The sequence below is a fragment of the Euphorbia lathyris genome, chromosome 9 (assembly GCF_963576675.1).
Source record: "Euphorbia lathyris chromosome 9, ddEupLath1.1, whole genome shotgun sequence".
Taxonomy (NCBI): Eukaryota; Viridiplantae; Streptophyta; class Magnoliopsida; order Malpighiales; family Euphorbiaceae; genus Euphorbia; species Euphorbia lathyris.
In genome coordinates, this window is record NC_088918.1 from 55,717,207 (window position 1) to 55,742,609 (window position 25,403).

At 34.9% G+C, this 25,403-nt stretch overlaps 1 protein-coding gene across 1 annotated transcript; it reads left to right on the top strand.

Moving 5' to 3' along the window:
* The first annotated feature begins 19,816 nt into the window (after nt 1-19,816).
* On the top strand, nt 19,817-23,246 carry LOC136205652 (oligopeptide transporter 3). The gene is made up of 6 exons (XM_065996337.1): nt 19,817-20,439; nt 20,637-20,734; nt 21,075-21,644; nt 21,783-22,038; nt 22,119-22,301; nt 22,386-23,246. Exons 1-6 carry the CDS (start codon nt 19,900-19,902, stop codon nt 22,998-23,000), a joined length of 2,262 nt encoding a protein of 753 aa, XP_065852409.1. The 5' UTR covers nt 19,817-19,899; the 3' UTR covers nt 23,001-23,246.
* The last annotated feature ends 2,157 nt before the right edge of the window (nt 23,247-25,403 follow it).

Here is a 25,403-nt window from a genome sequence, read left to right on the forward strand (position 1 = left end):
ATATGATCGCTGATCGCGGCTTATCAGACATAAAATACTAGTTTGATTAAGGTAGGAATCACCTCAAGATCAGGGGGATTTCTACGGTTCAAAGCCATTTAATTGAATAAATCGCTATATTGTTACATGTCCATAATCTTACAAAGTTAAAGTTGCTTTCTTTGCTTTATGAAAATAAGTTTTATACCTTCTATTTATTCCAATTACGGAAGTATATGTCTTGTAATCAAAATCCCAAGACAGAATTGTTCTCTAAACTCGATATAATACTTCTATCTAATCCTAATTTACCAAAACCAATTCCATCAACTAAACGTATTTCTTTTATTAAACCTAAACACGAGATTAAAACTGAATTAAATAAAGTTTTAGTTAAAAAGCGTTCCCTGTGGGTTCGATATCTTTTATTACTACAAGCGTATACCGTGCACTTGCAGAAATCGCTCAACAAGTTTTTGGCGCCGTTGCCGGGGAACGCCAAATTTTTAACAAAAATTTATATTTTTCGTGTTTTATTCCGAACCTTGGTTAACAATATATTTATTTATCTTTATAGTTTTTTATTTATTTATTGAGGATGGTCACTAGGACTAAATCCTCGTTGTTATTTAACGTTTGCAATTAGATGTTTGCAGAAAAAAAAATATCCAAGTTTTTTCAAAAGATAACCTGTAGATTTGATCATCAATATAAATTCACAGAAGGAGTCTACAGAAAAGAAATCCAGTATACAGATACATCAGAAAGGAAAGGAAATTTTTGAAACATGATGTCAGACGTGACAGATATAATTTTTTCCAGAAAATTTACCTTTTCCCAAACACATTTACCTCTTTTTTATACACTAACCCTTCACCAAAACATCATTTCTCTTTGTAAACAAATTATTCAAATCCTACATTACACCCACATAATTTCTTCTTTTATCATATCATTTCCTTAAACACCTATATTTATCTCTCCAAGAAATAGCCGATCAACTTTTCTCAGACAGATATATTAGAAAGTAGGAATGAGGAATACAGTCCTTGAAATTATCTTATCCCCCAGGAAGGAATTGTCAATTTTTACCATAGTTTCAACAGTTTCAGTTCATGCACGTAGTTCTTGTTCATGCTCAGAACCAGAGGTTCGGGCATTTAACCGAAATCAGTAGATCCTTAAATTGAGAAAACATAAAAAAAACATCTTATTCCAGGTAAGTTAGAATGGACAGGACCATTATTTTAAATCAGTCCAGGTAATTAATTTTGTCCATAATTTTGATTCTCCTTGAGAATTCTTAAGGTTTGTCACATTTTTTTTTAGTTGTTTTTAATTTTTGTATTTTAATCTTTACATTTTCATTTTTAGTGTTATATATTAATTTGGATAAATTCCAAAAAAAAACCCATGTGGTTTGATGTTGTTCCAAAAAAACCCTTGTGGTTTGTTATTACAAAAAAAAAAAGGACTGTGGTTTGCGCCGTTAACCGAAAAACGGAAATGGGCTTAACGGTGTTAAATTTGCTGACGTGGCACAGGGGTAGAGTTGGAAATTCGAAATTTTATTTTTATTTTTTATTTTTTCTCTCTCCTCTTCTTCTCCTTCCTCCTTCTCATTCTTCTTCTCCTCCTTCTTCTTCTTCTTCTTCCTTCTTCTCCTCATTCTTCTTCCTTCTTCTTCTCCTTCTTCCTTATTCTTCTTCCCCCTCCTTCTTCTTTTTCTTCTCTCCTTCTTCTTCCTCCTCCTTCTTCTTCTACCTTTTTTTTCTTTTTTTTTTAAGTTTTGGAAATTTCCAGATTTCTGGAAATTTTCCAGACAGAAATCAAAAGGAAACAAATAAAAAAAACTTTAGAAATATACTACTTGCCAAAAGGTCGTCTTCATAGATGGGACTTTGAGACGGAAGAAGAATGGGCGAAATATAATGAGCAGAAGGAAGCAATGCCGAAAGCTGCATTCCAGTTTGGTGTGAAGATGCAAGATGGTAGGAAGACGAGGAAGCAAAACAAGGACCAGAAACTCAATAACGAGTTACACCAGATTAACAAAATACTAGCGAGAAAGAAAATGGTGATGGAGGAGGAGGAGGAGGAGGAGGAGGAGGCCATTTAGATGATGATATGCAACATACTAAGAAGGCAAGAATATGATGTCTGGAATCAGAACATTGATAAATTTTCATTGAGCAGCATATATCAATATTGGACTTTTGACTTAGAGGTTCAGATTTCAACTTCTACTAGGAGTCAGTCACCATCATCTGCTCGCCTTTGTAAAATGAAAGGCACTATAAATGTAACAGTCTGTGATTAGCTTTTTACTTACTAAATTGTTTGTTTATCTAATTCAATGCTAGTTTTTTTTCCTTGGAGATGAAATCTTGTAAATGTAGTTCAGAATCCAAATCTTTTGCTGCCAGTTGAGGCTTTTTCAATGTGAGCAATTTGCCTTGAACAATGTGGGTTAGAGTATCTCTATGGGGGTTTACAAGCTTTGGTTTACAAACTTTGGGTTTACAAAAATTTCCAGATTTTCCAGAAATCTGGAAATTTTCCAGATTTCTGGAAAAATTTTCGAAACTTAAAAAAAGAAAAAAAAAGGTAGAAGAATAAGGAAGAAGAAGAAGAAGAAGGAGGAGGAGAGAAGAAGAAGAAGGAAGAAGAAGAAGAAGAAGAAGAAGAAGAAGAAGAAGAAGAAGAAGAAGAAGAAGAAGAGGAGAGAGAAAAAATAAAAAAATAAAAAAAAATTGAATTTCCAACTCTACCCATGTGCCACGTCAGCAAATTAACACCGTTAAGCCCATTTCCATTTTTCGGGTAACGGCGCAAACCACAGTCCTTTTTTTTTGTAATAACAAACCACAAGGGTTTTTTTGGAACAACATCAAACCACAGGGTTTTTTTTTGGAATTTACCCTATTAATTTTTAGTTTAGTAATAATGGTTAGATTAGAAATAAAAATTTGTGATCATTTAACAATATTGAAAATATGCTATGTATCTTAAATATTTGTAATTTATGAGGAAAGTATCTTTAGATTTAAAGAAATCTCAATTGAATTAAAATCACACATAATTTAAGTTTCTGATTGTATAGCGATTTTTAAACAAATCTCTACAGTGATTTTTATTTGACGTTTACAAATTTCTGAACTTACTGAGAATTTTTAATTCTCAACTGAGATTTTACAATTCTCTATAAAACTAGGGAGGACCAATGCAAAGCATTCCTTGCCAATGGGCAAGACGAGTCGCGATCGATACTCCCATTTCTCGACCATGGCACACATAATTTTCAATAAGATATCTTTTGTTCTATGAAAATTAATTTATTTAGTTTTCATATTTTTAATTTTTAGTTTTTCTTATCTTTTGTTCATAGTTTTTATTTTTATTTCTTTTTAATTTAATTTATTTTTATTTTAAATTTTAGGTTAATTTATTTTTATTTGTTTTTTTATTTTTGAATTTGTGTACAAATAAGGTTTTGTAAAATTAAATTTTAATATAGTCATGTTTTGAAAATGATTTCATTTAAGTGTTAGAATTATTGAGAAATTAAATATGCAGAAATCTCAGTTGAGATTTTCCATGTTTCAGGATTTGGAAATCTCAGTTGAGATTCCGAAAATCTCGGTTGAGATTTTCTGTCTTTTCCAATTTGAAATAACTGTAAGGGATTACAGCCATCTGATTTTTAAAATTTCTGTCAGTTGATTCGAAGAAGTATCACTTTTTGCATCTTTTCTTTTTAACAGACACAACTTTCCACTTAAATATCTTATATATTCCTGTAGGATCAGACTTATTCCATTTCATTTCATCTTCCTGAATTTCTTTCTCAAATTCTTAATCCTACAGACATCATTTTCTTTTCTCTAACATGACTAAGTCTTTGAAAAATGTTCGAAAACACACTTCTGCTCATAGCAAGCGTGTTGACATTTCTTCACGCTATGGAGCATAGTTTCCAATCTACAATCATGATGAGGGGAAACGTTATTTATAGTTTAGATATGCACAGTTTTGTGGAATGTTGTATATGAGTTCCTGAACGAAGAACTCGGGATAAGCGATGACATGAATCGCTATCTGACAAACTTAGGATGGGCCAAGTTTGCATCAATGAAGTTTCCTATTATTGGAAACTGGGTATTAGAGTTTTTGTCTACTATTCGGTTCGTCAATAAGAGGCATGTTCGTCTCAGTTTTCGTTGTGAAGGGAAGATATTCACTTTTGGATATCCTGAACTTCATACTTGGGTTGGTTTTCCACCACGGGACACCACTCCACATCATCCTGGCAGAGATATGACTTCTACAGATATATGGAGAATGTTGACAGGATTTTGGAGATTCAATCCACGTCTTGCCTACAACAAATCAATAAATTCTAACTCCATGCTGTTTTTGCATAAATTTCTCTGTCATAGTCTATTTGGTCGAGTCAGAAGCAGTGTCGTCTAGAATACTGATTTATATGTGCTAGGTGATATTTTCCAAAGCAACATAGTTAATTCCTCAAAGATTTTGATGGAGGGATTAGTTGCCGCTTCCCGTTCGACGAATCGGACAATAGGGTTTGGGAATATCATATGTGGAATAATCCTAGGAACCAAAGGATCAGTTTCTATTCCTTGGACTAATAAAGAAACTTTTCCCATACTTGATTACGAGTTCTCGGAAAGTGAGGGAATCGTAAAACGAGTTTTTCGTGTCGGTCCACAGTTTCTTTCTCTCACATAAAGAGAAGTTTTTGTTCAAGAACAATTAGAAAGGGCCAGCATAAAACATATTCTAATTCATAGGGATACTGTTTAAATTTATAATGTTTGATTGTAATTCTGTACATATGTTTGATGTTCAAGTATATAGATTTATTTCTGTTTTTGTGTACATATGTTTGATAAGTAATTAATAGGTCATTATGATGAATAAAGTGCATTAATTATTTCATTAATTTCTTTTAATTAAGGAACAACCCTTGGTTTTCCTTTAATTTAATGTTTCAGTTTTGTTTATCTCAGTTTCAGGAATTAAAATTTGCATTAATGTCACTTAATTACAAGAGGAATTGAATTAGTCATGTTCAAATTGTCAAAAATATCCCAATTTTACCCAGAATTTCCAAAATCTCAGTTGAGATTCCGAATTCTCAGTTGAGACAGCAAGAGGACCACTTTCAGTAAAAATTTCGACCCCCTACGTACTTGCTGTCGTGACTGAGATTTTGAAAATCTCAGTCGCGACTTGCGACCTACAGGGACGGGATTAGGGGCGAAATTTCACTCTCTTTCCTATTCCTACTCTATTTACTACTCTATTCACCTATCCTAATCAATACCTATTACTTACACCTATTTAAATCACCTCTTTTTACACCAATCAATCATCTTTTCTCTTCCCAATACCAAGATTCACTCATCTTCCCCATAAATATTTACCCTATTCATCTTCTTCTTCCCCAATTCACCACCATTATCTTTTATTCTAACTTTCATCCTTTCATATTTTCTTCATCCCATTCACCAAATTTCACAAATAAAAAAAATGTCTAGACAAAAGACCGTTGCTAACAAAGCTAAGGCCACCGAAGTCAATCGATTACGGGTTCAATATGGAGCACCGTTCGATATTGCGACGGAAGCCGAAGGACGCAAATATCGCCGATTTTCTAATAGCCAAATAGAGTTCGTCGACATGCTTTTTCTTGACACCGATACGGTAAACACACTTTATTTTACCGAGCGTATTGATGAATTTCTTTCCGTTCTTGGTTGGAAACGATTTGCTAGTATGCGTTTTCCTAGTATTAAACCGCATATCATTGAGTTTTTGGTTACTCTAACCTATGACGAGAAGAAAGGAGTTATCTCTTTTCGGAATAATGGAGTCCGTAATGATGTTGGGTATGCGACCATGAACCGTTGGTTTGGTTTTCCTACTCGGAATTTTTATTCCAAACCAAAGCCTTTTAATTCACACACGGTTTGGAAATCTTTAACCGGTTTAGATGTTTTTAATCCAAAGAATACATCTAGTAAATTGCTTAAGGACGATTGTATCTTTTTCTTTCACAAGTTTTTATCATTTTCTTTATTTGGTCGGGTTGAAAGTTCAAAAGTGCAAGTCCGTGATTTGTTTGTGTTGGATAGTATTTTTAAGAGTTTGAACATTGACAGTATTTAGATGATATTTACTAATTTAGTTCGAGCTTCCAAGTCCCGCAATAAGCAAGTGCCTATGGGTAATTTAATTACCGGCATTGTTTTGGGCGCTCGAGGTGAATTAGCGGATTATCAAAATATGCCTCATGTTGGTTTACCTTCATTGGATCTCACGGCACTTCAAAGGGCCAATTTATTAAAGAAAATGGGACCCCCCGCCTTTATATCTTATGCGGATCGCACAAGACGTGTTTTTGCTACCATGGGTAGTGAAGCCTCGGGTTCTCAAGGTTTAGGTGCCCAAGATGATGATGAGGACGATGAAGCAGAATTTGATGATGAAGAGGAGGAGGAGGAGGAGAATGTTAATGTTAATGATCAAGAGCAAGCAAATGTAGAACCGAATGTTGAAGACCAAGTTGGATGGCAATGTGTCTTGTCACAAATGAACGAGCATAACCGTCACATGAATTTACGGTTAGATGAAGTCATTGCCAACAATACCGAAATGAGTTCAAGGATAAACACGATGGATGCCAATATCACTACTTTGAGACGTGAGCACAAATCTACTCGTCGCCGGTTGCTCTCTTTCTTCCGACGCCAAGGAGTTGAAACTACGCCTTCTCCACCGAGTTCACCTTGATAGGTTTTATCCTTTCTTTCTTTAACTCATTTTCGTTATTATTATTATGTCTTGTTCAATTTGGTACAATATTTAAAATTATGTTTGGTACAATTTTCTTTATTATTATGTTTGAATGTTATGGTACTATATTTTTCATTTCTAATTCGTATGGTTTATTTCGTACTATTTTTCGTGTTTTATCGCTTTTTTGCACCAATGAGGACATGGTCCAAATTAAGTGTGGGAGGAGATATTTCATATTCATTTTAATTTTAAGTACGAATGAATGCAACGAATGAGAATGAATGCTATTTATTTAAGTATAAATGCATGTTGTTATTCAATTTTAAGTAAATATAATATGCAACATTTTTCAAAATCAATTGCAACATTTTTATAATAAGTGCAACATTTTTTAGCTATTTTTCATAAACATATATTTTTTTTTGTTAAGTATATATATTTCATATGTTTCAAACACTTTAACTTTCAAAATAATGTTTAAGCATATTTTAAGGTTATCATTATTGTTAGAAATAATATTTCTATACGGGAAATATTTTTACAAGTATTTTTATAAATCTCCGATACGATTTTATCAAAAACCGTCTCGAGTAAATGTGTATAAGTAAAATTTCTTTAGTTTCAAATCTCTATTTTATATCATGAATTCATGATAAATATAAATCTTATTTTCAATTTTCAATTAGGTTTATAGGCATAAATCGAACTAACAACTTTAGCTTTTTAGCTCGGTATGATTTTTTCGTCTTACATTAAAAACCAATTGAAGTTTTTAAGGAAACTTTAGCCATAATACATGTTGAATTTCAAGTCAATATAGGATGAATGTGCTATTTTTCTTTTCCCAATTTATAATTTTTCGTATTCTTAACTTTTGGCCACGATTGAGACCAACCTTATCACAATCGAGGTATGAAAGGGAAGAACATTAAGTACCGTTTACTTTTGGCCACGATTGCGACCACCCTTATCACGGTCGAGGTATGAAAGGAACGTTCAAAATTAAAGCAAAATTAAACGTGTTTAAAGTTTTAAGTAACGATTGCGTCCACCCATGGCATGGTCGGTACCTCTTAAACGAACACAAAAGCGAATTAATTTATATAAAGTCACGGATGAGACCACCCTTATCACGGGCGTGACTAAGCAAATATATTAAACCTAAGTCCTTAATAAGTCTACATTTGAAATAGTTTAGGTTTGGGAAAGGAAATTTTATGCTTAGAAATGCCTTGAGACGAAAGATTTAAAAACATGCGTGCTTACACCGTCCTGAATACTTCAATATAAAAATTGAGATAGAAGACGAATGATATATCTCTTTTATACTAGTTAGTTTGATACTTTGCGTATAAATTTACCATGAAAAGTTTATCTTTCGGTTTAACTAATTTAAAAAGGAATATATGGATATATGTTTTATTTATAAAGAGTTTGAGTAAAGAATAAATTCAGTGAAATTTTGCTCGGGACTAGCAAAAGCTTAAGTGTGGGAGTTTGTTAAGCCCAAAATATACCTAAAATATCCTATATAAATACGTTAAATTTACATTAAAATCATGCTAATTATATTCATTTGGAATACTTTTACGTCTTTATTTACTTCTTTGATGCAAGGTACTTAATTATTTGGTTAAATCCAAAAAGGAGCGAAAACGGAGCTAAAATGGAGGAAAAACCTAAAAAACGTACCAAGAATGCATATCAGTCAAAAGAACGCTCAAGGAGGACGAAAAGCAGTCGAGAGACAGGGAAACATCTCTCTGTCACGACTGAGATTTTGAGAATCTCAGTCGCGACCTATGGAAGCCAGCTTGGGAGAAAAACGGAGTTTTCACTCGTCCCTATACCCCCTGTCGCGACAGCGAACCCTTCTGCACACAAAACACATGTTTAAATCGGAAAAACGCGTCTGTTCGTTCGGATAAAAGCAACCCTTCACTAGCAGACACGACCCATCATTTACAACCCTTCAACAACTATAAATAAATGATCCATTTCAGAAATCAAGGTTGGGAAAAGTTAGAGAAATTAGAGAAGAAAGTTATTATGTTGAGTTTCTGACTCAGAAATGAGTCAGAAAGTTAGATTTCATTTCTGTGTAAACAATCGTGCTGTACACGAATTGTTATTAGATTAGTTATAAACAGTATTAGTTTAGTTTTCATTCTGGTAGTAGACGAGATCAGTCTCTATTCCGAAGATCCAGCGAGAAGAATTGACGGCTGAAGCGCATGAGGTTTGACGCACCTACGGAGTTTGAGAGAAAGATTGACAACCCGGATCTCAAAGTTTTCGTTGCAATGCTATCCAAGTTTCTACTTCTCTGTTAACTTGTGAAAATTCACATTTCATTAATGATATACTTATTTATTCAATAAATTCTTACTGTTGTTATTTTGATATTGTTCTGACAAAATGATTTTCAAAATGATAAATTGGTGTTTTTATTAAAACGTTCTATTCCATCTTATTCATATAAAAACTTTGTTGAACACTTGACAGATTTAGTTTTTATGGATGATATGATCGCTGATCGCGGCTTATCAGACATAAAATACTAGTTTGATTAAGGTAGGAATCACCTCAAGATCAGGGGGATTTCTACGGTTCAAAGCCATTTAATTGAATAAATCGCTATATTGTTACATGTCCATAATCTTACAAAGTTAAAGTTGCTTTCTTTGCTTTATGAAAATAAGTTTTATACCTTCTATTTATTCCAATTACGGAAGTATATGTCTTGTAATCAAAATCCCAAGACAGAATTGTTCTCTAAACTCGATATAATACTTCTATCTAATCCTAATTTACCAAAACCAATTCCATCAACTAAACGTATTTCTTTTATTAAACCTAAACACGAGATTAAAACTGAATTAAATAAAGTTTTAGTTAAAAAGCGTTCCCTGTGGGTTCGATATCTTTTATTACTACAAGCGTATACCGTGCACTTGCGAAAATCGCTCAACAAGTTTGATCTCGAAATTAAGGATAAGAATGGAACGGAAAATGTGGCAGCTGATCATTTGTCAAGAATTCCTCACCAAAGCAGCCAGGAACAACCAGAGATTTTGGAGAGTTTTCCAAACGAGCGTCTATACACCGTACAGCCTACGCCATGGTTCGCCGACATTGCTAATTATCTAGCCAGTTCGCTTAAACCTCACAACCTGTCCACTAATCAAAGGAGGAAGTTTTATGCTGAAATTAAATATTATTTTTGGGAAGAACCCTATCTTTTCAGGTTGTGCGCCGACCAAATTATTCGAAGATGTATATCTCAAGAGGAGGGACAGGCTGTTCTAAGCCATTGTCATGACAGAGAAGCTGGAGGGCATCATAGCGCTAGCAGAACTGCAGCCAAAGTACTTCAATCAGGTTTTTTCTGGCCAACACTTTTTAAAGATGCCAATCTATTCGTTCGCACTTGCAATGAGTGCCAACGAACAGGCAATATCTCAGCTAGAAATGCCATGCCCCTCAATAACATAGTTGTTTGTGAAATTTTTGATATATGGGGCATAGATTTTATGGCACCATTCCCTACATCCTGTGGGCATAAATATATCTTAGTAGCTGTTGATTATGTGAGCAAGTGGGTTGAAGCAATGGCTAGCCCCACCAATGACGCCCGTGTGGTTGTAAAATTCCTGAAAAGGCTGTTTGCCAAATTCGGTGTCCTACGCGTGATCATTAGTGATCAAGGAACCCACTTTTGCAATGCCAAATTTGAGAAGCTGATGGGTAAGCTTGGAGTCTCTCACAGAATTGCCACACCTTACCATCCACAAACAAGTGGACAGGTGGAGATTTCCAATCATGAAATCAAAAGAATTTTAGAAAAAACTGTTGGCAGTTCTAGGAGAGACTAGGCAAACAAGCTTGACGATGCTCTTTGGGCATATAAACACCAATTGGAATGTCCCCGTTTAGATTATTATATGGAAAGTCCTGTCATTTGCCGGTTGAAATGGAACATAGGGCTTTTTGGGCATTAACCTTCTTAAATTTTGAGCAACGGGCTGTGGGAGACCAGCGAAGACTTCAACTCTGTGACATGGAAGAGTTCAGGCTGTTCTCGTATGAAAATGCTGTAAATTACAAAGACAATACCAAGATGTGGCACGATAGAAAAATCCAGACGAAGATGTTTCACGAAGGACAAAGAGTTCTCTTGTACAATTCGAGACTCAGGCTATTTCCTGGGAAGCTGAAATCAAGATGGACGGGACCTTATCTCATACACAAGGTGTTTGGTCATGGTGCAGTTGAAATTGGCAAGGAGGGTCAGGAACCTTTTAAGGTGAATGGGCAAAGACTAAAACCCTATCTAGAGAACGATCACACAAGGAAGATTGACACAGTTCACTTCCAAGATCCCCCACGCCATTAGAAGCACAAACAAGGTGTTCGCTACAAACACCAATTGTAGCACAAGTAACATTGCACTTAAATTAGTTTACATTTCCAATTTTATTAAATAAGGTTAAAGGTAGTTAAGATCAATTTTGTGTCGTGCAATGGTCCGTAATGAGTATCTCCGGCGCAAGCAAAGCTGTAAAACTTACACCTTTCCACAAGGGTCAAGTTTTACGTTTTTACTTATTCAAATAGGAAGTTGATTTACCTTTCTGTTGAAGGGCTATCCTTGGAAAATGGGAGGCGAACTAAAAGACTGAAAAAGTAAAACGTCTAATCATCTGTCACTAGGTACCTATTCCACATGCTCTCCGTTTCTCGATAAAATCAAACGGATAGGAGAGTAGTAAATTCAAAATTTGAAGAGTGACCGTTCGTCGCCCAGGGGTCTCTTCAGAGGTACGCGCCTTTTGCCAACCACTTGTCCAGGTGGTGTCCATTGGACCGCTCTTATAAAGACGGGTTGGCAACATGCCGTTTCATTTCCTCTCCCTACTTAAGGAGACCAACCAAATTACGGCCCCTTGTTCGACTTGTTTTCTTTTTCACACACCTTTTTCACTGTTCACCACATGCTTTGTGCTCTTTATCGTTGGGAAACCCTATTTAGACTTGAGCACAGGATGAGAACTCGAGGATCTGGCAAGCAAGTTAAAATCGAGGGCACAAAGAAAGAAAATGGAAAGAGCATAATGGTGGGCACGAGCACAGTTGCATTTGTTCCCGACGAAAAATTAGTAAAGAAGATCTCTCAGTTCAAGGACGCCGCCACACAAAAATATTATGATGATCTCACTCAGCTCGAGTTCGGGCCGATACGAACTGTGTGTTGGGATACATTGAAAAGACTCAAGCTTGATGAAAAAGTGCGGAAACTCATGGAGGCGGGGCATTTCGGATGTTTCTTCGAGATGAAAGAACCAGCATATAAACAACTCACCTTGGAGTTTCTTGCAATGTTCAAACATAATCCCGAAATCACAGACCCTGATGAGGAAGGGAAATTTAGTTTTCGGCTCATGACTCACAATCAACGGCCATCCTTGAATACATTCAACAATCTCCTAGATGCGGCGGATGACGACGACTTGGAGTCGGAAGGTTACAAAAGGGCTTTTATGGAAACCCCTGATGAGTTCGACCCTTCGATTTTCTGGCAATCAATCTCGGGCCAGCCAAGTTATGATGGAAGTGCATCCAAGGCGTCGGGTATCGAGGATTTTGCTATCAGGTATCTACACAAGCTGGTCTCAGGCACCATATTCGCTCGTGAGAATCAGGCCACCATCCCTCATGCCGACCTCACCGCTCTGTGGAGTATGGTGCACGGAAAAAGGATGAACCTGGGGTTCTTGTTGGGGGAATATATTAGTGCGTTTGGAAAGAAGAACTCGTCGGTAATTTGCTGTGGAAGTATTGTAACCCGTATAGCGGAAGCCATTGGGGTGTTCAAACCTGAGGGCCGGAACCGACTCACGGTGGTTAACCACCCAGACCAGATAGACTTGAAGAACCTTCAGAGTATGTTGTTTGGAAGGATGGTCAACGGGAAATGGGTCTGGATGCCAGATTTTGTGGAAGCTAAAAGAGTTGAAAGTAGAAAGCGAAAGCATAAGCCCACTATGTCAGTATCCTCCGGGTCGGAACAAATCGAGCATGCCAAAGATTTGGGATTTTACCAGAAGTGTGCCAAGCTCACCAACGAAGACATTCTTACTAAGTTCCATGCCCTGTTCGCTCAAAACCAGGCCAACAAAGAAATGATATTTGCTCTTGAGGAGAAGTATGCTGCACAGCAGGGAGAGATCGACATGTTGAAAAGTCTTTGTATTGAGGAGCATAGAAAGGAAAGCCCTTCTGGTTTTTCGATCAAAAGTCTGGTAAGAACTAAACTTGACACACCTGCCAACGCCGCTGCCTCCTCGAAAGGGGATGGCGCTACTGCCGATGTGGATAGAGAGGTTGACTCCTCTCTTTCCCCTCCCGCCTGATTACGTCAAATATGTCGCTGTCCTAAGAATCTGGTAACGCCTATCACCCTTCTTTTTAAGTTCTTGCTCACTCTATCCTTTATCATGCGGATATTGTGTTTGGTTTGCTTTCCTTCATACCAACATTGAGGACAATGTTTCATTTTAATTTGGGGGTGGGGAGGGATCACAAATTACAATATCTGTATGCATGAACAAGTTGATAAAGCCTGAACAAGTTGTTAATAAGTTAAATTTTATGAATAACAAGCAATCCCCCTGTGAGTTTGATGCATATTGTCCTTAGTAAATATTCTTGATTATGTTAAATCCTTGGTACATATTCTTGTGTTTCGATTGTTTTGCTTTATTGTAATCACTGAACAGACTGTGCTGGTTATGAGTGGATTGTATGAAGGTAAATTAGTGTTTGATTTGTGTTGCCCTGAGTCATGAAGTTCCACAAATTTTGAAATTTTAAATCATTTTTCACAATAGGAACCTTTTGCCTTAATGCATAGCCCCCTAAAATAGTGAGAACTTGAGCCCGCAAATGCATTTGAAAAATGCATTGTTTCCTTTTAAGAGTGGGCCAGTACTTACTATCTTTAGGGAGAATTTGCTTGGGTATTCCCTGTTGACATGGAGATTCTTTTTGCCAACCATAGGAGGAAAAAGGCACCTAGATTCCGAATTCACTACACAAAGAGCCTACCCGTGCATTGCACTCACATTATTAGGATAACCAACTTGAGCCTTAGCCTATTCTTTCTTAAATACACATCACACGAAGAAGCCCATTCCTTTCACTATTATCCCATAATACCTGGATTCTGTCTTATGCTTTGAAACAAAGAGAAAAATACAAAAATATGAGTTTTGTAAATAAAAATGCTGACAATTGAGGTATGACACTGGAATATGGGAAAATAAATAAAGTCTGTTAATCTTGAGCCTAAAAATAAATGTTTGGATGACTAACGTCTGTGTGTTTAAAAGAATAGTCTGGCCAATGTTAAGCAACAGGCTGCGTAGATTGTTTAAGTTAAGAACAAGAATTGCTCATATGCTGAGAATGGGGTATAATTAAACACTGCTGCATAAAGACAGAATTCTGACACTTAAAAAGCCATTCACTCCCATACCTTAGCCTAAGCCTAACATTACAACCATGTTCAAGGCATTTTGACTATGTTTGGAAAATTGTTGATCCATTGACATGGGACCAAAAAGCAAACTCACACCCTAAGGGTGTATTTGCTGAGCTGAGGAGTGAAGTTGCATTCTTTCCCCTATGGCAAACAAAGGCCATATGAGAGTGGGCGCAAAATTCCATTCCTTGGTGAGGCAAATAGGCAAACAGGTTGTTCTTTGTGGAATTTGAGGTCTAATTTTAAGCTTTAAGGAATTTCTAGAGAAAGGTACACAATCCTGCATTGGTTTAACTTCATCAAAAGATCGCAACTTGCACTTATTCTGTCATTATCTCTTGAGAACAAAGCAATTACTATCACCCTTTCAGTTCCCTGTAACATTCAAACTCCTGTTTCCGTATTCTTTCATTCCTAACTCTTTGTCCTTTAGATTAACTTGCTTTCTATCTATTGTTTACTTGAGGACAAGCAAAGATTCAATTTGGGGGTGTTTGTTAGGCATGAAATTGACTACATTTAAAGGAGTTAATTATAATATATTAAGGGTGTTTGTAGTGTTTTATTACATGAAAAAAGGCCTTATAGGTGTTTTTATGCAGATAAGAAAAAATTTAGCCGAATAGACTGGAAGTAGCCTGTTCGCACTACCAAGAGGAGATTATGCCATTCTTTGATCCAGTGGTCAAACGCTGGAACCCCTGATGATGGACAGCGACTAGACGGGAGGCAGGTACGACAGTAGCTGCTGGCAGAAAGGCGGAAAGTAACAAGATGACAAGAAAGCTCGACCCTTGAGTGTTCAAGGGTCAAAATGATCTTCAACCACTTTTAGCAATTTTTAGATTTCTGAACTTTTGACTTTGTTTTGTAATATATTTCGTGCGGGTACTTTTCTAGTACGTTTTTTTTAGACTCTGACCTTTTCTTTAAATAGAGGTAGTAAGGAAGGAAAGGCAGGGGAGAGGATTTGGAAAAAGAAACAAGAAGATAGACTTTTTGGAGAGATGGAGTTTGAGAGCTTTGAACTATCTGATTGCTCACTCGCCTGTATGAGTGAGTAATCCTTTTGAATGGGCTCGGCCAGTAGGGGTCGGTAATGTAAGTTCTCTATCCTAGTAATGAATGAACGATGTTTTTGCATGAAGTGTTTGTTGAGGTTATATATTTGATTGTGTATGCATGTATGCTTGTGTTAGATGAATGATAGGACACTGCTTTCATCTTCACTGAACTCTCTATCAAGCATCCAACCCCGAAGCAGAAATGTTAGGTGGTTTTATCAAGGGTTTTCTCTTTTGAAATGTTGCTTCAGTCTTAATGCAAGAAAGAACAAGCCTTTAGGACGCTATTGGTTTTAGTAAGTCTTAGAATCTTAAGAACACACGAGAGTTGACTTAAGTGAGAGTTAAAGCAGAAACCTTGGCTTCAGTTGCATTGTTCATGATTCATTAGGGTAGAGCTTATGGAAACCTGTTCCGCTGTGCACAGCCTGTTCACTTTGTTATCATCGTCAACTAATCAATTTTAATACGTAGAGTAATCTATTTAACAACCAGTTTTCACTACTACCAACATCTGTCAATATAAAAGAATCACGCACTGTGAGCACCCTGTTCACAAAGTATTTCTCATAAATTTTGGTCATCAATCCCTGTGGATACGATACTTGACTTATCACTTTATTACTTGTATCTAGTGCACTTGCTAGAGTCCATTCAGTAGACAACAGGAATCTACCTCTACATCAACGCTGGACCAAAGCTCAAAAAGTAACTTTCTGAAGGGTTTAAAAACCTCTTTAAGGTGATAAGGTGTTATATATTTTTAGTTTTCGTTAGTCGCATGTTATGCTTAGGAATTGTCTAAATATTCCGGGTTTGAAGCTATGACTATCATTTTTCTTTATTAAATTATAGTTAGAGCCATATTTATACTTATAAGTTATACCTATTTTTTTTTAGGGTTAACTATATAATTATAATTCTAGCTATCGTTATAGTATTAAATTAAATTAAATTAGGGTAATTAATTTATTAGTCCCTATATTTTGACAAAACACACTGTTTAGTCCCTGTATTTTCAAAAACACACGATAAAGTCCCTAACGTTTTTTTCGGTGAACTGTTTAGTCCATGCCGTTAGACTCTCATGAAGATTCTGTTAGTCAATTTGGATTTGCGTTTTTCTTTTTCTTTATTTTCCTTTCCTTTAAACTCTAATGCATTTGAAATCAACTTTGAGTGTTGTTTTTCTTGATTTTCTTCTTAATCGTTCAAATTCGTAAGCATTGAGTCTGTTCTTTTTCTTGTTCTCCATACAAATAATTTTTTCTTCTAAATTGGATTTCCTTTTCTGAAGTTTGAAAGTAAATAGTAAAGGGTAATTTAGTCATTTCTGAAGTTATAAACGGTAAAAAATCTAAAAAACAGACAGAATGACTAAACAGTTCAATGGGAAAAAGGTTAAAGACCTTACCATGTGTTTTTGAAAATACAGGGACTAAACAGTGTGTTTTATTAAAATATAGGGAGTAATAAATTAATTACCCATTAAATTAAGTATAGCTTTTTTTTTTGAATAAAAAAAAGCAATGAATTAATGAGCCAAAACTTGGCAAAATTGTAACAAAGATTCAGAAACAAAACTCGGTAAAGAATTAAAAATTGAAGGGCAAGTGGATAAACGAGAAGACTGTGCGAACATATGTGCCATCCCATTCGCTTGCCGACGTATCCATTTGACTGAGTAAGAGTCATTTGATGTTAGAATCGACTGTATTTGAATGATTCTATCCCCAAATTCAGAATCATCAACAGAGTTAGAATTTATTGCATCAATTACTTGTTTAGCATCAGATTCATAAACCACATTCCTTATTCCCTTAGCTTCTAGCCATTGCATAGCCTGTAATATAGCTTTTATATTTATATATTTATCATTTTCCTTTAGTAATTACCAAAGCCTTTATTTTTAGGATTAGAGTTATATTTATAGTTTTAATTTATTTTTAATTCCAATAAGTTAGAATAACCTCTAAAAATTTCTTAGACATAATATATAATTAATCACGGGATAAAGGGTAGTTTAGGAATAAAATTAACCCACTGGAGATAGATAGATATAGATCACGACTTTAATTACCATGTCGACGTGCTAGAATCGTAGGATTTATTTGAGTCCTATTTTATCGAGTCCGGCATCGTAGTATAATTTCGAAGACGGGTCCTAATGTCTGCGGCTAACGTTTATTTATTTTGCAAGTTTAATAGATTTTTTAGGGTTAGATCAAATGCATAAGATTTGGATATTAAATTGGGATGTAATTTATAATTCCGAATTTATTTATCGCTTTCCGTAAACTGTGTGGTGAATGTGTATAAACTAAGAACGACTTAGAAATATTGTGTATTTTAACGGAAGAGAAGTCTACCATTTTATTAATTTTAATGTTTAATTCACGAACCTAACTCTGAAGAGATGACATAGTGTGAGCCCATGTGTCATCTAATTTTTACGGTCCTAGACATTAATCCCGAATGGTGACTCTGACGTATCGAATTAGCCTAAAAACATGATAAAAAAAGCTAATAAATAAATAATGTGTGCACCGAAAGGAACCCACCAAAAAACATCCTTAAAAACGTTTGCTGATAGTGTATTGCAAAAGCGGACCTTTTCACGATAAAGGATCGGGCGCTCACACGTAGTGCAAGTCTTGTCCCATTTACTGATCCATTTAGACCCACCCGTAACCTTATGAGTTAGGGTTAGGGTTTAGATTTAGCCTAGTTATAAATAGATAGCTAAGAAAGCTAAATCTAACATAAATTAACCTAATACACCTTTATTAGAAACTGCAAAAGGCGAAAGCTCTCCTCTCTCCCTACTATAGTTGTCGTCCCTCCATCTCGGTGTATGTTCTTAGTTCATGAAACAACGGTGATTGCTTCTCTAGTGTAGCCTTCATCTAGATCAGTGACACAGAACGAATATGTGTTTCTTCCGCTGCTAATCAACGGATCTACGCTACAAGAGATAAGCTTGAATCTATTGTATGTTAATTAATAGATTCAAGTTCATTATCTGTTCATTTGAGATTGAAGATAAAATCCATCGATTACTACAAACAAAATTACATATTTAGTAGTAGTTGGTTGTATGCTCTAGTACTAAAACAACCAATTGAATCAAGATGTGAAGTTAAGTTGATAATTAAAGTTCAATGATAACTTTTACTATAATCAAACACAATTTTTATGGGCTATAAACATGTACAATGCATGTCTATCTTATCTTACCATACATTGGAACTTCATCAATATATATTGAGTTGTTATTATTCCAACGATCGATCTTTGATACTAATGCAAAGAACCAATTGAATAAAAAATTAATTAATTGATAGTTTTTTAAAACAACTTTTATTAATTAATTAATAGTTAAAACCCAATAACACTTTTATTATAATCTCTTAAACCTTTTTTTTACAAGAAAAAAAAAGTTTACCATTAAGATTGATTTTTTTTTGAGGGAACCATTAAGAGTGATTTAATTAAGAGAAATCTGAACATTATTTAAACAATTTCAAACTGATTAATTGAATTTTGCTATAAAAAAATATTTGGATAAAAAATTTCATTTCTTTATATTTGACCAAAGAAAATCTTATGTGCACATTATTATATATTTTCTCAAATTAATATTATATAATTGATTCAAAAAAATTAATATTATATAAATTAAAAAATAAAAAAATAGCTATTTTTCTATTAATATAGATGACTAATAATTTAAATTATGTTTTCGAGAAAATATTAAGTTAGGATTACAATATTGAAAGCATTTTTATAATTTCTAATTAGTTAGTAATAAACTATTTGTTTAAACAATTACATTAATATTAAACAATAGAATACTGGAAAATTAATGCAAAATAGAGAAAAAATAACCTATATTTTGAGATGGATGGATATGCAGTAAAAACATTGAACCTTAATTTTAGACCGAAGATATATATAGTAAGTAACAGAAAATGAAATTCATTAGAAATAATAATAAAAGGAAAATAAAATCAGAAATAATATGGTACTTACTTGAAAGGAAAGGGTAGTATGGTCCTAAGAAAGGAGTGGCCAAAGTCAATGGATTGATTGACTTAAAACAGTAAAGTCATTTTTTTTGGAAAATACCCGTGGAATGCCAAGCTGGCAATTCCCAAGACCAAGACAAGAGTGTGTTTGGCATTCCTAAGACTAAGACAAAAGTGTGTCTGTCATAGTATTGCACGTACTCTTCACACAGAAACAATAACCGTTGCCTTTATTATTATCTTACCACACTAAAATAAAGTCATTCATATTTATGAAAATTAAGAAAAGAAAATCGAATTTAAACGAAGGGTATTCTCGTCATAGAAAAAACCCATCATCATCCCCTATAAAATATAATCTATATAACAGAGATGAGTCCATCTTTACAGTCTCCAAGTCCAATAGAAAGAAACCTCCATATCCTGGCTAAAACCTTGAAGCCAGGCTGTGACTTTATCAATGGTGACCAATCCAAAGCCTCAAACTCACGAAAGTTTGAATCTTGAAGGTTCAATTGGGAATAGGAATTCAAATTCAAATCCAAATTCAACAGAAGATCATGAAAAGTGTCCAATAGAAGAAGTAGCTCTTGTTGTGCCCGAAACAGATGACCCAACAATCCCGGTTATGACATTTCGGGCATGGGTTTTGGGTTTAACAACATGTGTAATCCTAATCTTCCTCAACACTTTCTTCACTTACCGTACACAGCCACTCATAATTTCAGCCATTCTTATGCAAATTGGTGTTCTTCCTGTTGGCAAGTTCATGGCCAGAGCTTTGCCCAAAAAAAAGTATAAGATTATGAATTGGGAATTTAGTTTGAATCCTGGGCCTTTTAACATCAAAGAGCATGTTATCATCACCATTTTTGCTAATTGTGGTGTTTCTTATGGCGGTGGTGATGCTTATTCTATTGGTGCTATTACTGTTATGAAGGCTTATTATAAACAGTCTCTCAGTTTCATTTTAGCTCTTCTTATTGTCTTGACTAGTCAGGTATTGCCCTTTCATTTCCTTTGTTTTTTTGGGGGTGTAAAAATAGGATCTTTTTATTGTTTATTACTTCATTCTTTACATATTTTGATGTTTCTTTTACTTTAATCTTTTTGGGGATCTTCTTTCTTTTTAGATTATAATTTGGGGTTTTTTTTGGTTATATGATTTCTTTTTTCCCTTTTTGCATGATTATGCAGATATTGGGGTATGGATGGGCTGGGATGCTTAGGAGATATCTTGTGGATCCTGTTGAGATGTGGTGGCCTGCAAATCTCGCCCAGGTTTCATTGTTTAGGTCGGTTTTCCCTTTGATCCTTCAGAAATTTTCTATTATCTGTTTGGTTGATGAGAAAATGCAGGAAAATAACAGGAATTTTGTACCAATTTTCTTTACGACCTTATTCTGAGGTTGATATGAATTGAAAGCAACACCTTGATTTTATAATATGAGATAATAGCATGCTTATTGTGGAAAGAATTTATCTTATGGACCACTAATAATGTTCTGATAGATGAAATTCTTTGTTGGTTAGTGTAAAGAATATGCTTATGCTTAAACAAGTAATGTGAACAAAGCTTAAGTTGTATGAATTGGAATATATAATTGTGATGACATGTGGACTTTGTCTCTACAGAGCACTCCACGAAAAGGAAATCAAAGTGAAAGGCATGACACGGATGAGATTCTTCCTTGTGGCAATGACATTAAGCTTTCTTTACTATGCACTTCCTGGCTATTTGTTTCCTATATTGACATTCTTCTCATGGGTTTGCTGGGCATTTCCTAAGAGCATCACTGCTCAACAAGTAGGTTCCGGTTACCACGGCCTAGGGGTTGGTGCTTTCACCCTTGATTGGGCTGGGATTTCGGCTTACCATGGAAGCCCCTTGGTCGCACCTTGGTCTTCTATTCTTAATGTTGGGGTTGGTTTTATCATGTTTATTTATATCATTGTTCCTCTTTGTTACTGGAAGTATGATACCTTCGATGCTCGAAAGTTTCCCATTTTTTCTAATCAGCTCTTCACTTCTGCTGGACATAAGTATGATACCACCAAGATCTTGACTCCCAATTATGAACTTAACATTGCTGCTTATAACAATTACAGTAAGCTTTACCTTAGCCCTCTGTTTGCCCTGTCCATTGGCTCCGGATTTGCCAGGTTTACCGCAACTCTTACTCATGTGGCACTGTTTCATGGAAGGTAGGAGGCTGCTCTCTAATTTCTTAATCCAAATTTGAGTGATATGTTGAATAATTGATTTTGTTTCTTTATAGTGATATTTGGAGGGCGGGGACGCGTAATGCGACCGGGCCGCCCTTTTTTTTTTTTTTTTTATAGTGATATTTGGAGGCAAAGTAGGTCTGCAATGAAGAATGCGAAACTGGACATTCATGCGAAATTGATGAAAAACTACAAACAAGTGCCGGAATGGTGGTTCTACATTCTGTTAGTAGGAAGCACAGTACTATCTTTAATAATGTGTTTTGTGTGGGAAAAAGATGTGCAGCTGAAATGGTGGGGTATGCTTTTCGCCTTCGGGTTGGCTTGGATAGTTACACTTCCTATTGGAGTCATTCAAGCTACTACAAACCAGGTCAGTTTTAGTTTTTCTCCAATTTCAGTTCAGGTAACAAATGTTCAAGTTTGGCTAATGAAGTTTTTGTGGATATGCAGCAACCCGGATATGACATAATTGCACAGTTCATAATTGGGTATATAATACCTGGACAACCAATTGCAAACTTGCTTTTCAAGATTTATGGAAGAATAAGCACAGTCCATGCTCTCTCTTTCTTATCGGACCTTAAACTCGGGCATTACATGAAAATACCGCCTCGTTGTATGTATGTTGCTCAGGTAATGTCTTGTGAGAGGTTAAGCATTTGAAACTCTATTTTTGTTATTCGAAATAGTGACGATTTGGAGATTGTTTTTCCTCAGCTGGTTGGAACTTTGGTTGCTGGAACAGTCAACCTTGCAGTTGCATGGTGGATGCTGGAGAATGTGGAGAACATCTGTGATGTTGAAGGACTTCATCCGGAAAGTCCTTGGACCTGTCCAAAATACCGAGTCACTTTTGACGCTTCGGTGATATGGGGTCTAATAGGACCAGAACGATTGTTCGGATCAGGTGGAATGTACAGGAATCTGGTATGGTTGTTCTTGATTGGGGCATTCTTGCCTGTACCGATTTGGATACTGAGCAAAATGTTCCCAGAGAAGAAATGGATTCCATTGATAAACATACCGGTCATATCTTATGGTTTCGCTGGAATGCCACCGGCAACTCCTACGAATATAGCAAGCTGGCTTGTAACAGGAACAATCTTCAACTATTTCGTGTTCCGATATCACAAACGGTGGTGGCAGAAATATAACTATGTTTTATCAGCTGCATTGGATGCTGGTACAGCTTTCATGGGGGTACTATTGTTCTTTGCATTCCAAAACAATGGGGTAGTTTTGAAATGGTGGGGTACTGAGGTTGATCACTGTCCGTTGGCGACATGTCCGACCGCACCAGGGATTAATGTCACAGGGTGTCCTATATTTTAAGTAGTAAGTTGCAGAAGTGGCTTAGTTTAGTAGTGTGGAGGGAATAGAAATTAAAATAAACACAGTTGCCTTTTGTCTATATAGTAGTTTTTGATATGTTACAGGCTAAGTTATGGCTTAGTTTTTGCTATGTTTTTTTTTTATTAAGCTTTTCTCTTGGGGAAATGTCCTACACAATACAAGCAAGTGATTTTTTGTCCTTTTGGCTTGCAATTTAATCAAATTATGCTCCAATTTCACTGTTAATCTAATATTTGATTAATCTGCCACATCTAAGGTCCATCTATAAACATGGGACAATCTTGATTACTTAATAGCCCTTCAACTATAGCGGTATTAGCATTATAGTTTCTAAACTTCATTTCATGATATAAAAGGCTTTGCACTTTATATTCTATTAACATTAAAGTTCAAATTAAAGAAATTCCATTTAAATAATTGACAAAATCATGATCTGGATAAGTTTAATTAGAAACTAAACTATCCTTTTTTTTTGTTATCCGATGTGACCATCAAATACTTATTTTCTGGTCATCATTTCATTAATTTTTTATAATAATTTTCTTTAATTTGGATTTTTTATGGACTTTAATATTAATATAATGTAAAATTTAAAAAATTTTATGTTATCAAATGATCGTGTTAATAGTCTTATAGTTAAAGAGTCATGGCTTATAGTTAAAGAGTCATGGCTTATGAATGTACTTTATTTATGTAGTTAAAGGTTTAGGTTTGTGCCGGGAGATTGAAACTGAAATTGAAAAAGATATTACCTCTGGAAAAGAAAATACAATACTAAGTTAATTATGGTTCACGGAGAAAAATAAACTATTTTTTATTAACCCATGAGATTTGCACCAAAACTTAATCAGAAAATATAGCAACAATTATTGATTTTGATGAGAACTGTCTTTATTAGAAATTGGATTATATTGAGTATTAACTAAACAAGTTTGATATTGGTGTAAGGAAAGAAAGTGTAATTGTCACATTTCTATAGGTAATATTCAATGAACCGGGACCATAATAGAATTTCTCCTCTTTATGTAAGAGTGGTTAGAGATATTATTTTTTCCCGCGCATCCATTTAGGTTCCAAAACTAAAACTTCAAAGTTAATTAAGACTTTAAACAATCAAAATCATCAATTAGGTCATGAACTAAACAAAAATCATCAATGAGTCATCATTCTATTCTATCGTCATCCTATTCTAAAATAAAAAATTGTGACTATTTGATATAGACTGTAATGATCTCTGTATTGGTTCAAAATGAATTTGGAGAAAATAGTCTAAAATTGTTCAATCGAATGATTTTCGATGAAGCCTCAATTGATGATTTTTGCTTAATTTAGAAACTTGATTGATGATTTTAATGGTTTAAGGTTATAATTGACTCTAAAACCTTCGTTTAGGAAGCCAAATGAGTATCATGCCTAATACCAACAAAATCACACCTTTATGTAAGAGTGGTTAGAGATATTGAAATTTTCTTCCGATGTGATCCATACTAAACATTTTTCATTATTTTCACACCTCTATCAAACATCTTTATCTTCACTATTCCTAATCATGAGGTATTATATAGGTCATTATAGCCAATAACACATATGTTGAGGACATGGAGTTGATCAAATGTGTGAAACGGATAATTGGGAGAAGTCGGGTCAAAAGGACGATACACCAAGGGAAAGAGATGACGAACTGTGTGGATTCAAATTGAGAGATTCTGCTTTTCTAGTTTTAATCCACACATCGTGTGGACTTTCAAGTCGCCAAAGCCAAAATTTTCTGTTTCTAAAATTAAGCCCATACGTAGACTTTTATAAGTGCACTTTGAATCAGCCTTATCCATTCTCCAACTGCCTTCTAATTACAACTTTCTCACTACTTATTTACAAGTTTGCCGCTCTTTTATCCTTATTCAATTTTAGCCCTTTAACCTTTTATTTAGCAAGATATGTATATGTTATTAGACTTTTATATAATTTAATTCTTTAGGTTAGGAATGATATAAATTCATCTCTTTCATGTAATCAAACAAAATTTATGTCAATTAAATACAAAATTTCTCTTTGAGATTTTTAGGGTTAATCCCTTTTACCAAATGGAGATTTTTAAACCCTTAACATCGTTACCAACCTGTATTAACAGAACTCCATTTTCACTAAGACTTAAACTTGAAATATCTCATTTTTTGAGTCAAGTATCTGATTTAAACCCTTCGTCTCTTCTTCCCATATGGTAATTGAGAATGCATCTGCTTTACCATCATCATATGTGGCATGCGACTTCATTGCATCTCGTTTTTCTGAATGTTCTTCTCTTCTTTTTTATTCCAATGCCAATACGCAACTTTTATATACATTTTTTTATTACAGAAGTAGAAAATAATATTCTTTCAG

Coding starts and splice junctions, on each gene's coding strand:
- LOC136205652 (XM_065996337.1), top strand. CDS start 19,900: ATGGTGACCAATCCAAAGCCTCAAACTCACGAAAGTTTGAATCTTGAA. Junction 20,440..20,636: donor TTATTGTCTTGACTAGTCAG/GTATTGCCCTTT, acceptor ATGATTATGCAG/ATATTGGGGTATGGATGGGC. Junction 22,039..22,118: donor TTCAAGCTACTACAAACCAG/GTCAGTTTTAGT, acceptor GTGGATATGCAG/CAACCCGGATATGACATAAT.